This window comes from Amphiprion ocellaris, chromosome 12, assembly GCF_022539595.1.
Source record: "Amphiprion ocellaris isolate individual 3 ecotype Okinawa chromosome 12, ASM2253959v1, whole genome shotgun sequence".
NCBI classification, from domain to species: Eukaryota; Metazoa; Chordata; class Actinopteri; family Pomacentridae; genus Amphiprion; species Amphiprion ocellaris.
Genome location: NC_072777.1, coordinates 6,732,579 through 6,748,937, shown reverse-complemented (window position 1 = coordinate 6,748,937; position 16,359 = coordinate 6,732,579). Strand labels below are relative to the sequence as shown.

The window sequence follows — 16,359 nt, the reverse complement described above, 5'->3', positions numbered from 1 at the left end:
CCAAGAGTATAAAGTGCACCGTGCATTTAATGTTGTGATCAGACAACAAGAATTAAACCCAATGCAGGTACAAGCCAACGAACGAGGTGCTGGAACCAAACATCAGTGGTAGACGACCAATGTGGACAAGATTCTAACTTCTAACTGAAGCTCTGGGCGTCAGACGGTTTTTCTCCTTCTACTTCAACACTTCCTACATTCTGTTTCGTGTTTATGCTTGGAGAAGCATAGAAACAAATGAGTTAACACTTCACTTTAACTCCATTTATTCAGAGTTCAGAAGTAATGAACTTCTAAATAATGATAATTAGGTGCAAATACAGTTGTGTAGTTGTATATTCAGATAATAAATACCAGTATAGTGAAACACAGCTGTAGTGTTCCTCTGACTGCTCTCTTGTCACCCATCAGGTGGAGGCAGACGTCTGCCCTCCCTGAACCTGGTTCTGCCGAAGGTTTCGGCCTTTTTCTTTCATCACTATTACCAAACAGCTGCTCAAAGGGACTCTTTGGATTTCTCTCTATACTTTTCACCTTCCTATGAAAAGTGCTCTTATATTGTGAACTGGCACTATATAAATAACACTATATAAATAACACTGAACTGACCTTTATAATATCCTTGTATCACACTAAAGTGTTACACACCATTAGTTAAATGTTTGTACAGAGCTGGTAAATGCCAAATAGGGAGATTTAAAGTGTTGTTTATGTAATATCTATCTCTAGCACTTTAGGGATCCACTGATTTGGATGTCATGAAACCAATTCAATAGACGTTACCAGCTGGCTATATATAGACGGATAGGGACACTTCAGGTATCACCTCATCGAGTGGCGCTGTAGCTGCGATTTAGCACTCACAAAGAAAAACAAACAACTGACACCTTCTTTAAGTAGACTTGAGTTTGAGCCCATTCACAAATTGCAATGATATTTTTAGTTTTTGGCTCAAGACTTGACTTTCACTCGCCGTTTTTTGGTTAAGTTTAGACAACAAAACACTATTAACTACATGTTAAAAAGCTCCTTTTTGCCCACTGTATTTTAAACACTTTAAAATGCTATTATTCAGATTTTTTAACCAAATGGAGGATAATGAATTTTCACTGAATTTGACCAAAAATCACTTGAAATTCAACTATACAAACTAGAACACTGCCTTTTTAGAATACTGAATCTGGTAGAAATGCAGGTGCTGCAGCCTGATCAAGAAAAATAAATGTTCAATTTGTGTCACAGTTCAGGGGAAAATTAAAATATAAAGTGCACAGACGATCACATTGCTACACTTTTTGATACCGACGTGCACAAAAAAACAAATCACTTGTTTCTTTCCATTTCTAGTGACGAAACGCATGCAGTTGTTGATATTTTCTGGCCTGAAAATGCAAATCTACTTAGTGTCTGTTTACTGACCACAACATTTCTGAAAAACCTGTTTTATGATAAAACACGAGAAAACCGGAGGAGAGACAAAGGTCCTGGATCAGATGTCATATTTACATGCCACCTGCCTGCACACAGAGCCAGGACTCCCATTAAAACCAGTTCTTCAAAGTGCTGTTTGCGTCAGGAGTCGGATCAGCAGCAGGACAAAAGCTGCGACTCTTGGTGGAAGACGAGGATGAAAGAGGGTGTGTGGGCTCGCCGTCCAATCAGTAGTCTGAGCAGATCACACAATAGACGGTTCTGAATAAGAGCTCTTTGTCGTCATGACAACTCGACATGTGGCACAAGGAGATGAGGCGATGGCGGCGGAGAGGTGAGAGACAGAGTCCATTTGTTCCTCGTGTCGTCGAGACTGACGAACACGACAAACTGTCACAGATGCTGAGAGGCCAGACGTTCATCTTCATTAAGTTCAGTCAAATTAGAAGGAAACAATCAGGAGCCACAGCGGCTCTCACGCACTTTTACAGTTTGTCCACATTTAAAAATGTTGTGTTACAGATTCACATTAGGAGTCCGTGTGCTCAACCACTTCCTTAATATTCTGAGACCAGCACATGTCGTCATCCATCAACAGAATTTAAACATCTGGCCTCTGATCTGCAGCTCTGTCAAGATTAACTTCTGCTTCCCACAAAAAAATTTAGCCTGTTTTTGTTTTTTAAGGCGTTTCCAGACATTCAGGCGTGACGGAGAACATGAAAGAGAAACATGTAATGAATGAAAAGAGCGCTGCCCACAGGGTCATACAAAAGGAATGTTAGAAGCTGCTTCTGAGATTCTCCAGAGCAAGACATTAAACCTCAAACTGCTCCTGTGGAACAACAGAGAACCATGTTTGTACTGACAGAAGCACAGAGAGCTTCTCACTGTTGGAAAAGCAGACAAACATTAGAGACAGAAACGTGCTCATGAACACAGTGGCTGCTGTCAGGTGTGTCGTACCGTAGTCGGTGACAGATTTGGGCGCCCGCTGCTCCGTCTCCGTGTTCCTCTTCTTGTTCTTTGACTTCCAGGCGTGGTAAACTTTGAGCCGGCGGTGGAACTCCTCCCTGCAGGCAGCCAGCAGCTCGATGTCTGGAGGAGACACATTCAGGAAGTGAGTCCAAACAATAACCGACACTAAGAATAAAAGTTTTACTGCACGTTCACAGGCAGACGACATTTAAAATTATGCACATTCTGAGATTCTAATGCAGAGTGATGCTACGTGGTAAAAAGTATTTGGACGGCATGTGTGTCAGCCTTTACTCCTCTGGTTTCAGTTTTTGCGTCAGATTGGAGAAGCTGGCGGCAGGTTTGCTGCCACTGAGACATCAGAGCATCACTGAGGTCCAACACTGATGCTGGCTAATGAGGTCTGGATCCCAATCTGTGTTCCAGTTCAACCCAAACATGCTGGATGCAGGTGAAGTCAGAGATCTGTGCAGGTCAGACCCAACTGGGAAAGCAGAGCTGGATCTGTGCACACGCCTGTTTGTGTTGAAACAGGAGACAGAAACTTCACTACTGATACGCACATTGCATTATATGCTACATGAAAGAGTTGTGTTGATGTGTGAATGAATGAGAGGGTCTCAAACATGAACTCACATCTGTGAATTGGGATAAAACAAAGTTGAATAGCACCAGGTTCTATTCCAGGTACAGAAAGAGAAACCCTCCCTATTATGAATTTTGGGTATGTTTGTGTCTTCAGGTCTTCATCAGTAATCATGGTCTATTATCACGGTCATATGCATTAGCTATAGTCTACTTCCACAATCATGTGGTATCATTACTATAATTTGGGTGACTGTATGTCTCCGTTCTCATGTATTTAATCAGTTTTAGGCTCTTCCCATGATGGTGTTTTGTCTTAGAGTGGCCTTGAGTATTGAGTAAGTGTGTGTGAGCGTGTAGTGAGCGTGCCTGGGTGTATATGTGTGTCTGCAGCGCATGTTTGTGTGTCTGATTTGTCTTGAGTGTAAACAGATGTGCATTTCCCTCTGTCTGACCTGGTGCTATTCAACTTTGTTTTATCACAATTCACATAGTGTGAGATAATGTTCTAGACCCTCTCATTCATTCACAGATCAACACAACTCTTTTATGTAGCACATAATGCAATGTGTATATCAGTATGTTTAATAGAAATAGTAAAAATAATAAATCCTAACAGGAGCACACGTTATCCGAACTGCTTTTACTGGATGTGCCTCCACAGGTCTGTCAGGTGGGCTCAGTAACCCTTCAGTAGATTGGATTGTTTTCATATAGATAGATAACAGAGGCCGAGGTATGACTCCAAACAAGACAGACTCTTGTTATTAACATCATATCTTCATAATTTACTTTATTACACAATAATGGCTGACTGAGGAGCTGCTGTTAGAGAACCGTATGCTTGTTTTATAACAAACTGCTCATTAAATCCATGAAAAGTTCATTTCATTATGCAGATTGATTCAGCTCACAACTTACGGATCTTCAACACTGTTCACAAACTATTCCACAAAGACACAAAAGAACAGGCGACCTGCTTTATCAGTCCTGATTTGTTTACATTATGCCACCCACTGTTTTTCTTGCATGAATAAAATCCAACAAAATATGAATTATTTTCTATAAACTAAGAACTATGAGGATTTTTTAATACAATGACTGATACTAATATATCATTATTTTCTGTGCAGTCACAGATTTTGAATAAAATCTCTCATTAAGGACCTTAGAGGACAAATATTATACAATAATATTATTTTTCACTTCCACTGAGTTCAACAAATTTTAACAAATAGTCCTGATCATAACTACCAAAGATTTTAACCCTTTCAAAAACTGACTCCCTCTTCACAAACCAGCAACACCCATCACTGATCAGCCTTAAATCCCTTCAGTGCAGCCTCTTAATCACCCGTCCACATCTGGAGGTGGTCAGGCTCACAAGAAGACAAATTTATTTTCCAAAGTATGTCGAAAAACTACACAAATTAAACTGCAGTGCAACTGAAACAGCTGGCCGTAAAAACAATAAAATAAAGTGACTGAAAGACATAAAGACTGGATCTCAACCTGATCATAATGCAGGAAGAGTCGAGTTAAATTTAGTAGCCGGTGTAAACACAAAGACAGAACCACCGCATGTCAATATCCAGATACAGATCCGTGTTGATACCAGCAGTCTAAATGAGTCCATGGATGTGTCCATTTCTAGGTTTAGTCTCTTTGTTTCATACTGAAATACTGCAGCAACCATTAAACAGATGAACTCATTCATTCCTGTGTCCTATTTGATGAATCCTGATCTCTGTGGCAGCCCTGAACATCTGTATCGTGATGTTTTTTAGTGAATTTTTTCAATGACTACCGAATGGTTTGCCATGAAATTTGGTTTAGAGCTTCATGTTCCCTGCAGGCTTCACAAAACAGTTGTCCAGCATCAGATACGACGATGATAAAGTCCTTTTCCTATCACTGATTAAAACCCTAAAAAGTCAGTTCTGTGTATCAAAGGTACATATTTTGAAATCTCTTCCTGTGTTAGATTGGCTTGGATACAACTGTACACCGTTGCTTCCTGTAGTTACGTAGATCCATGAAATCCCTGCCTCTTTCTCAAGTTACCTTTCCTAACCGGCAGCAGCTCGAACACACCAACTCATCTATAACTCACAGTAAAACTACTCTACATTACTCAACAGGAAGTCAGAATATTGAGTGTTTCATCCGGACATGTTCAAACTGAGAAAGTTGTCTGGACAGTTGGTTCCTGAGGTTTCTTATGTATGAAACTCTGGAAGTCGAATCTATGCTTCATTAGTAAACCACAGTTTCATGGTAGAAACGCTCAGCCGAGGCGCTAACTACTTGCTCTGCTCATGATGTGTCTTCTGGCGTATAAAAAACACCACATGAACATGTTATCAAGGCTGACTTTCACTGGAGGAGCTGCTTTGAGACAAACGTCAGACCACATGTTGGTCTGTGTGATGTAAACCGACTGAGACTGACTTCCTAAAACAACAGCGTAAACAAAGGCCTTGTGTCTGGCACTGACTGGATAAAAACTAAAAAACAGAAACATGTCAGTGTGTGTCTCTGTCTTTTAGCCCATCTTTCACTTTGCTGCAGACATGTTTTGGAAGCTGCTGACAAAGAGGCTTGTGTTTGTCAGAACACAGAGATGTCTGAAGTGCTGCACTGGTTGTTGTCTACTATGATCCACATTACAGAATAAAAGCATCAGTGTGGAGGACTGCATTTGGTTTGGGGTTACATGTGTCCTGCAGGTGCAAACTGTGTTCCATGATGCACTGCAGCCACAAAGATGGAGTCAACAAATGATGCTGACAATGTTAAAGCTGTTTTCTACAATACAAAAGCAAAGTGAGAGAAGTCTGACGTGTGGATCGATTTTCTAGATGTGGAAAAAAATTGGACATCATTGCAAAAAGTAAACTCTCGTTCAAATATAAAGCACTTCTTAAACAAGACAGTATTGAGAAACGTATGAAATGTGCACGTACTGCACTAGAATAACTCATTCTTATGAATTCAGTTGTAAATTTACTACCTTCTTACCAACAGGTACGCATCTCTTTAGTAATACTACACAGAAAAACATCATCAAGAGGGTTATGAGCAAATACCTACATAACAGACATTCCTGTCAGTACTCAGAGCACTTATCAGCCATTTATCCTCCACTTATAACTTCCTCGCTCACTGTTTAAGCAGTTTTTATGGAGGTTTGCTCAGCTGCAGCCTTTGATTTCAGGTGTATTTAAGAACTCTGACTAGAGTTACAGTTTCCACATACTTTTGGCCACACAGTAGAACAATGCTAACAATATTGAGCTGCTAACGTCACATGGCTGATATTAATAGATGTATCAAATTTAGCTGATTTCCCTATCACAGTCAATACAGTGCACACACACACACGGCCAGACAGAAGACGTTTTCAACAGCCATAACACATTCCTTCGGGATGATTCAGATAAATGACTTCAGCAGAAAAAAAAGAAAAAACACACATTCAATTTACCATCCAGAGTGCGAGGGCTAACAGTGTGCAATGAGATGCTTAATGCACACTAAGTGCTTAGGTAACGTCAACTGAACAAAAATACCTCGCAGGCAGACAAATGGCGGAGGGGGAAAAAAACACCTTCCATTTACTGTGCAGAGCTGAAATCGCTGCAGAATGATCTAGAATATGGCAGGTGTCAATGACCCCTCACCGCTCTGTTGTGTTGGACTTCTATTCTGCCACCCATGATGATCTGCAGCGGCGGACGTGATCGCATCAGTATTCGATCTCCTCCTCTGTCTGGGAGGTGAGCGGCCTGTTAACAGCTAAACCGAGTCATTTGTGTGTGTTTATGATCGGCCGCCTGCAGGCTCCGACTCCCTGCACATTCATTTATGAGACGGCGGCAGGTGTCGGCGCTCCTTGTCCTCGTCCTCCACGCATCCTGCCGTGTGGATAAAGACAGGTGAGCTCTAGCTTAAACTCAGTACGATGAGGAAAAAAGGAGGAGAGTGATGGGTATTCTCATCATGGGCGTTTGCCTTAATCCTCCTCTATCAGTGAACTAAAATCAACCCAACAACAGATATTTGTACATCAACGTTCAGAGAGCTGCTGTTCTCATGTTTGACCCCCTGCTTGTTGTAAAGCTGTTGAGGTAACAACTAATTATTCTGTTGTTTCCAGTGTTGGATAAAGTGTCTACATCTTAAGAATAGTAGCAAAACCAATCTGGGAGAATACTACTGTGGACGTAAAAAGCTAAACATTTGAAGAAAATAGACTTGTGTGATATGTTGTTGAGAGTTAGACAGTCCCTCCAGGATTTCGCGGGCGTTTTTTGCGATTGTTGCGGCCAAAAATGCCTGAATTCGCGGCAGCTTTTCTAAAAAATTGCGATGTAAGTTGCGATTTTTCATGCTTATTTGTTGCGATGAAATTGCGGGAGACAGTGACAATTGCTAAAAAGCTGCATTTTTCTCAGCTTGTAGAACATATTTCAAAGTTGACAATATTTATTCGGAAATTAATTATTTAATGCTCCAACCCATTTACACAAAAGCTGGCATACCATGGCAGGAAATTAGCAGCAGCCAGACACTGGTTTAACATTAAGCGGTTGGTAGATTTAAGACACAAAATGAAAATTTACTGTTGAATGAATCACATTTGGACATACATTGGTGGAACTCATGGGAGGCTGGCCAAATTTGCGGTGATTGGACAAAATTGCAAGGTCGCGCAGAATTTTTCGGAGATTGGTTGAATTCGCGTGAATTCGTGCGATCGCAACATCGCGAATTCCTGGAGGGACTGGTTAGATAACAAAATTCACATTTGCGAAGTAAATATGAAGCTCCAGCCAAACAGCTACGTAGTTTGGCTTTGTTTAAAAACTGAAAATGTGAAAATAACGACCCTGACTGCCGAAAGTCAAAGGTAATGTTATCCACCTAGCATGGCTACAGCTCACAGAAACCAAACACAACAGCCTTTGTATAAAAAAATAGACGTAGCATCCAGGTCTGAAAAGCAAAGTGCCTTAAACCTGCAATCTTTCTAACCGCCAGCAGGGGACAACTCCTCTGGCTGTAAAAACAAGCCTGATCGTATAGAAGTCAATGTGAACATGACCCTACTGTTTACTTGAACTGTTACCTCAGCAAACAATTTCCTAATTAGTTCATGATCTGAATTGCTAGTTTCAAGTCTTCTTTAGTTCGACATGAACACCTCAGTTGGACTCCTGTTTTTACTCCCTGTACCTGACTGTACTGTGACTAAACAATCCCAACTCAAGGCTCCACCAAGAAAAAGACAAAACATTCACTTGCCAACCAACCAGTAAAGTATATTGTACAACAAAAGGTATTATAGACCACTATTCCTCTGCTTTTTTTTTGCCAGCAACAAAAGTTACCAAAAATTCTCCTTCAGAAAGAATTACATTAAGTCAGAGAACACTTTAGTAGCCGTGCAATCAAATGCAATCCAATTCAAAATCTCTGTCAAAACTTAACTTCTGCTCAGTTCAGACCTCCTGAAGTCTCTGTTCATTTCCTGATAACCTCATAGTGGCAACAAAAATTTCAGGGCAAGGACACTTTAAAATGAGTTTCATGAAGCTTGTCTTGGATAAATTTAAAGACATCCACATCCACATACACATCTTGCCCTATTTCTGTTTCACGGTTGTGTCATTTATTCTACCATATCACAATTTACTGCTACTGACCTATTCTCATCATTTAAAAATGCTACAAATTTGGATTTTGTTTTATTTAAAGACTCTTCTGAATGGTAGTTGCATGTTTAGAATCTGCTAAAACATTGTGACAGTAAAATACTTAAAAATTTACAAAGCAATGAAAGTTTGCTATGAAAAACAAAGCAAAGTTGGTCACATTTGCATTCCTGTTGAGGTCCTTTTGCTTATTTTTCAGATGAAAGACTTTCTTTGACTGCAGACTGCAATTAAAGTTGCAGCTACAACCAGCAAAAGCTGTAGCCTGAACATAGTTAACAGCAGCCTCCCTGCGACGACTAATCAATCCAGCAAAAATCACAAAAATTGCATAAAAAATAAAATGTAACAAGATAAACTTGACATACAGCTGTTTAACCTGGTGGTGTTTGCCAGTTCTTCCTGTGTGTGCTCTACCAACGCTAGTCAAATCTAATTAATGCTGCAACATTGAGTGCAGAAACCAGTAAGAGGTGACCCATTATCTAATTTTTTAAATGTAACATTTCAAAATTACATAACAGTGATTCAATAACACTACAGTGCGGCAGGCAACACCTTTAGGCTAGCCTGTATAAGATCATGGACTGCTTTATAAATGTCAGAGTAAAGGTGAAGTAGGCTGCAGCACTCCGATATATTACCATGATAACACCTGGCATTGTGATTTCTGCTTGACAAAGCAAACCTACTGGGTCCAGCTGCGGTATCATCATGATGAGTTTAGTTAAAAGACCAGCAGTTCACTCCCACATCAGAGAAGTGCTCATCAAATGAGGCAGCGTTTACAAAAATAAAAGTAAGTGGTGTGGAAAGTGAGCAGCAGCAGACAATTCTGTCAAAGCATCCATTTGCTGCAAATAAGAGGAGAGAACTTAGAAAGAAAACAACTTACTGACCATTCAGCTAAGCTCACAGGCAGTTAAGGAAAGAGCATAAGGTCAGGAGAAAAAACAAACAAACTGGTTTGTCCTCTGGGGAGCATCAGTTTGATCAACAAAAGTCTTGACAGTGTTCTTGTGTTTAAAGATGATATTATAACATGAGGGCAGCCATAGGGTTAGTGTCAGAAAGCGTTAAAGTATCAAAAATATAAATAGTTTGTCCCCTGGGGAATATGAATGTGCAAGGGAAAAGTAATTTTGCCATTTTGTCGGTCAGATTTAGGTATTTTCTTTTGTGGGACATCAGTGGTGACTTTATCGTGACACCAAATGCATTTGAATTCATCCTCTGATGGCCAAGAACAGTCGCCTAACATTTAAAAGAAGCGGTCATTAAAATAAAACCACTGCATCCTCCAAGGAGCAGGTATGTTGTCATTAGGTTTCATCATGGTTATCTAGATAGTAAATCAACTGACAAAAGTCCCATTTTATTTTGATATTTTAGGCAAAGTTTGGCCAAACAGTGGTATTAGTAGATGGAAACCACCAAAGACGATGACATTCATCCTCTGAGGATCAAAAACAGTTACATCAGAATTTGAACAAGTGTTTAGTAAGGCAAAGTTTTGCCGCAATATCAGAGTTAGAGTAGAGACTAGAGACTGAATATAATCTAAGCAGTTTAACGTCTGAGAAACATGAATGCTCAGAAAATTTGATTTGACTATTCTATTTTGATATTTTCAGTAAAATCAAGCTAATTTACATAGCTCAACCATAAAAATGATAAATCTGACTTGTAAAAAAAAATAGCCATTTTGCCAAGTTGATAAACTAAATTCGGCAGAGGATTAAATTGCAAACACTGTAGATTGTGTATTTCTGGCTTGATGATATCTTGATTTGGAATTAAGTATTTTTCAAGAGAAAGTTTGTAAATGGACCTACTGCCAGAGAAAAGCTCATGGAACCATTAAATCAAACCAATTCAGGGAGATTAAATGTGCTCTGAATGTTTCATGGTAATCTGCTTATTGCAATGTGTGAAAATGTGAGATATCAAACAGCACCAGATTGAAGGATTCATCCTCTGGTGACATGAATGGACCCGGTAAATCTAACATCAATGTGTCCACTAGATTTGAAAAGGGTTTGTGTGTACAAGTGAAAATTTCTCCGGATATACAAAAGCTTTTAAAGGTACCATAACATGGACCAAAGCAGGTTTCAAGGGTCAACCCCAACCAAGCCGCCAACATACAGGTCTCTGGTAAACACATAAGGAGTCAGATATTCACTAAATGTTTAAAGATTCATCCTCTGTGGAACACGGGTACTATAACACCACACAAATCACAAATATGTAGATATTAATTTGAGATATTCAGTTTTGAGTTACTTGCCCAGCCAATATTTTGGATCGAGGGTGGCATGAGATCCTCTGAGAACCATGAGACTCAAGTCAAGTTTAATGTCAGTCCGATCACTTCTTGTTGAGATACTTCTCTCCAGATCGTACTACTCAAACAAACTCAGAGATCAAACAACTATGTGATCCTCAAACCTTTTTTAGCAGGATGTTGCAGTACTGTTGAACTCATTCCTTTAGGGTTTTGCGGGGTCCTTTCTGGACTGATTTGGGATAGATTCCAGCAACATTTTGTTGACTTGTACCAGATGTGTCAGATGGAATCTACTGCAGTGTCAACATGCAGATGACTCAAAGGCTTAAAGACACTCACCGCATGAGGTATTGATGGCGTCCCGCAGCTCAGCATACTTCCACTTGCTCAGCTCGTACTTCTTGGCTGTAGCAGCAGCCTTGGAGGCCTGGACCTGTGGACCTCTAATGCAGGGAACAGAAGAAGGGGACAGATAGTCAGATACAACGACCCACAGTGGGGAACTGTGGGAACTGCTCTGGCAACAGGAGATCTGAGGGGTTATTTGATTCATTTCAATCCAACTACATGGGTGGAGTTTACTGTGAGCGTCAGAAAGAAGGAAAAGTGTTCACTTTCATGTAACTGAATTCAACTGGCAATGACCATGAAACTGACACAAAAAATTCCATTAATCCAACGTGCCATCTGTATCCGTCACAGATTTCTGAAACAGAATTCTAACCAGAGCAAAAATGTACTTTTAGGTTTCTGCTCAAAGGTCACTGAGAGCATCTGAATGAGCCGTAAATTAGCTTCTGTTACTTTGGCCTTCACAGCTCAGTGTAATCCCTCCAAGAAGATTTTATGAAAAGCTGAAACATGATAGCAAATATTAGACTGCTTTACCTGATATTTAATCATTTTAGCTTATTTTGTTAGTAGCTGCAGCAAGATTTCAAAAGTTCAAGTATGGCAGACTCTCTCTGAAGTATTTATTGTTGAATCTGCATTCACTCAAGATGGAGTCGGAGCAGAGGAATCTTCTCAGTGACATTTGTCCGTCTGGCAGCAGCAAAGCTAGCCAGCCGAATTTCATGAAACATGGTGGAAAAGTAGAGCTCGGGCAGAAGAAGAAGACATTAAATTTTGGTGCGACTCAAGATCACTTTATTTCAAATTGCCAGACAGTGCATTGACCCTGGGACTCTGCTCTCCAAATGCACTTCTGGTTTAAAATATGATGAAAGGCTGTAATTCGACTGTCACAGACGGTATCTTAAAGTAATGGAAGAAAACTCCATTATCATGTTTCAGCTTTTTTAAAAGACAAGGGCAAGATGATCTCTATGACAAAGTACATTTTCTGGATAAAGCCAGTGGAACAGACATAAAAAAAGTAAAGAGTTTTCGGTTCTCTATGAAAGACCAGTTAACATTTGGACCAGGATAAGCTTAAGTAGCAGGTTGAGGGGTAATAAATGCATGAGGCCAGACTTTTAGGTTTACATGCACACTATTTTACAACATGTAAATAACAGTAATAAGTCATTTACAAGAGTTTTATAGATCAGTTGCAAACATTCATTTATAAAGTGCTCATAAGCTGCAATTAATAGCTTAATTATGGGTTAATAAGGAGTGTATTAATGCTTCTGTAAAAGCAAGTTATAAACATTTATAAGCTACTTATTAACATCTGCAGACCTGAAGGATTACTGAGAAAATCTGTTTTTTTATGCTTTATTAACATTTATAATTACAGGTCAAATATAAACTTTTGCAACACTTTTCCAGAAGGTAAGTGGTTAAACTGTCCATCAGAGACGCCTCAGAAAAGCAAACTCATTTACAACCTGGAAACCTGAAAGTTATTCTTCTTAATTGATTATATTTATCTATAAAGTATTAAGAAGATACTGACTAACCTCTAATAAAGCCATTAATTACAGATTACAAACGGTATAAATGTTTCGAAGCTTTCCTACCCCAGCAGATGAAGACGAGCTCAGTTTGGATTCCAGTTTGTTGTCTTTGTTAGACTTTAATTTCAGCAAAATGATCAGGATTTAATTGTCTCTCAAGTTTCTAAGACAATAAAAGGGCGTTTACATTATTAAACCGTGATCTTGACCCGGACACTACAGTGTGCATGTAAACTCGCTCACTTAAACACATTTCACAGTAAACTCCATCCAAGTGAAGTCCTCAGGTGAGACAAGAATGTCAAGATTTCACATCATGAACACTAGTAACGGTGGTTTGTTGCAGCTACAGGTTCAATACGGATGTCAAGGTGAAAGCGAGGAAAACTGGGTGTCAGATTATAGCAACACTTGATGTTAAAAGGACAGATTGCTACAACACAACAATAAAGGGTTGGAGAAGATCATTAAACTGCATGCTGTTTCAGTTGCCAGGACGTCAGACAGTGCCTCTGGTAGGACGGTGTTGAGCCGCTGTGGAGTGGCAGCTCGCTGGTAAATTATAAATGACCGTTTGACAGTATAAAGCGTACAGCTCCTCTCCAGCTGTGGGCCGTGCTGTTGGCATGCTGCTCGCTCCTCCACGGTGCCGCTGACAGGCCTGATTAATCTGTGACCGGGATTTGCCCCTTTTTTAGAACACCGGGAAGTAGGAGGCGGGACCCTGCTGCTGCTCTAATCCTACTGGGTGGCTCTGTGACTCATGATTAGCGGGAGCTGGCCTCGGACCCGGGCGGCTGCGAGGTGCCCTGAGAAGCAAACAGTGACTTTGGCAGCGAGCTTAGCGGCTGCAGTCACCTTCTGCTCCCACTTCCTGTCGCTCTGTGTCTGTGGCGCAGCGAGAGGCGGCCTGAGCCAATTAGCTGCAGACAGACGAACACGAGAACCAGAAGGAGAAGCTTGCAGGGCTTCAGCTGACACCACTCATTCACACCTGCGCTAATGCTGACGGGAACACGGGTGGAAAATAGCACACAGTGATCTGATGAGAGTGCGCCGTCACTCACAGGGATGCCGTGTAACTTCTGCCTGCTAAAGGTTAAAGATCACTCAGAGCTTTGTCAGGGGTCACCTGGGACGTTTTCACTTGCAATCTCTGTTAGCACAAGGAGGAGTTACAGAGCTTCTTTTTGGATGCACCACCTCTGTCTCATCGGTGTAGATCTGCAGTGATGAACTGAACTGACCCTCTCTGTTCATGCAGCAAACTGACTGGGAAGCAGTGGGATCCTATAGTTGTACACGACCGCTCAAAAGTTTGGCGTCACCCAGGCAATTTCATGTTTTCCATGAGAACTCACACTTTTATTCATGTGCTAACATAATTGTACAAGCGTTTTCTAATCATCAATTAACCTTTCAACACCATTAGCTAACACAATGTAGCATTAGAACACAGGAGTGATGGTTGCTGGAAATGTTTCTCTGTACCCCTATGGAGATATTCCATTAAAAATCAGCTGTTTCCAGCTAGAATAGTCATTTACCACATTAACAATGTCTAGACTGGATTTCTGATTCATTTAATGTTACCTTCATTGGAAAAAAACTGCTTAAGGACCTTTCTAAGTGACCCCAAACTTCTGAACGGTAGTGTATATATATCCTATATGGCCATCGTTGTTCTGTAACGTTAGCCACATTGCATTTTAAAATGCCTGTTTTGTCTGCTGTGCCAAATAGCTTGTTTACCTATGAACATATTATACCTGGAGAGACAGCGATTTAATGTTGACAACAAAAGAAGAGTTTCAATAAGGTTTCAAAACTTGTACTGAAATTTCTTTAGATTAGGGATGCTGAAATGTTTGGAGAAAACAGCAAAAACCTACTTTAATTTCAATAGTTTGTATTCAGTTAGGACCTAATCCCTAAACCTAATCTCTAACAATTCAGCTCAAACTGATTTTGTCTATAAAATTAAAAGTTTGGTCTTTAAATGCCAGAAACCTGCCGAACTCGCCAACAGAAAACAAAAGGCTGTGCTGGACTTTGTTTCTGATTAAAAGTAACAGAAAGAACGCAAAAAAAAGTTTCTAAATTTGCAATGGAGAATATTTTTTTAAAAATTGAAACTAATGTGTCCCAGATTCTACTTTAAAAATCTTTTTTTTTTCTAATACTGAAGAAAAGTTTCCTTGATCACAGGTGGCTGGAGATGCTCACATTGTGCTATTCAAATGTAATCAGCTTTTCAATTCCCAAACTCTCTAAGTAGGAACACAAAATCCTCCATGAAGTTTTCAGACTTTTTGGGAAGTTACAGTTTGTACCTTTAAAATCTTAAAACTGATGACAGTTTTGAGATGCAGACTTTAAAATTCGGGTGGTTTGTGGGTTTAGAGTGAGGAGCAGCTGAAACATCCACGGTGGATGAATGACATTTAACAAGCAGCTACTTCACCCTGTAAAGGTCAGCAGGGCTGCATGTTGACTGATGTGGATACATCAGAAAAAGAGTTCAGCAGTTGACATGAATGATCTTGGCCTTTCTGAGGGAATTAACCCTGCAAATCACTATCTTTAAATTAACTACTGATCAGCAACAATCAATAAAATCATTTGGTTTCATACTGATTTCTATGATTCATTCCAAATTGTATTCATTTATATCAAGAAGCGATTTGATTGTGTGATTGTGATTCGGTTCGTACGAACGGTTTCTACCCACCTAGCCAGAAGTTCAGACATTTCCTTCGCCATTTCCTCCCTAAAAAGCATGATGGTTCCAGTATAAAAAGTTAGCATGTTGCTGTTTGTTGTGCTTCCAACAATACAAAATGCTTAATGTTTTAGAGAAAAAGGATGAAAAAAGAAGAACAGGAGGTGCAAAGAAAGGAAAACAGTGTGCAGGGGGGAAAAAGAAGACAAGAGGAGAAACAGGATGACTGTTTATACACTACTATCTTACAACTGCAAATAAGTTTTTAAAAATATGTAGATTAGGCTTTTCTAAAAGGTGTGTGAAATTAGTTTTTCTACAATATTGGCTCATGGCAACAACATTATGATCACCATTTTTCTGCTCATCTGGTCATGTTCTTGCTTAAATACTGAAGAATTGAGTGATTCCATGAGATGGACATGAGAGCAGCTGGTTCTTTAATTATTCAACAGAAACAACCATATTCCCCTAATTTTGAACAAATTTTTTAGTGGCTGTAGATGCAGGTGTGAAGTGTCACGGCCAACTTATATCTGCAAGGGTTTGCCTGATTTTGAAATCTGTCCAAATCCATGAGGGTCGGCTTGTAGGTGATCCTGTCTATATGGCCACAAAATTTGGGCTGCAGGAGAATCAACTGCAGGCTGACAAAAGACACACATTGTAGGAAAACAAATGGTGCTCAAAGCAAATTCTTGCTCCGAAGAGAGGCAGTACGAGGAGATCTAC

At 40.0% G+C, this 16,359-nt stretch overlaps 1 protein-coding gene across 6 annotated transcripts in view; it reads right to left on the bottom strand.

Moving 5' to 3' along the window:
* The window catches only part of myo6a (myosin VIa), a 201,577-nt gene that overhangs the window by 16,430 nt on the left and 168,788 nt on the right, over window positions 1–16,359 (bottom strand). For 4 of the 6 annotated variants that reach the window (XM_055015733.1, XM_055015734.1, XM_055015735.1 and 1 more), the window contains 2 exons: window positions 11,341–11,444; window positions 2,398–2,529 (listed from right to left, as the gene is read on the bottom strand). In XM_055015733.1, the coding sequence (XP_054871708.1) occupies window positions 2,398–2,529; window positions 11,341–11,444 (236 nt within the window). Of the gene's footprint in view, window positions 1–2,397; window positions 2,530–11,340; window positions 11,445–15,636; window positions 15,676–16,359 lie in introns of all 6 variants that reach the window. The other 2 variants (XM_055015731.1, XM_055015732.1) reach the window with 1 other exon arrangement.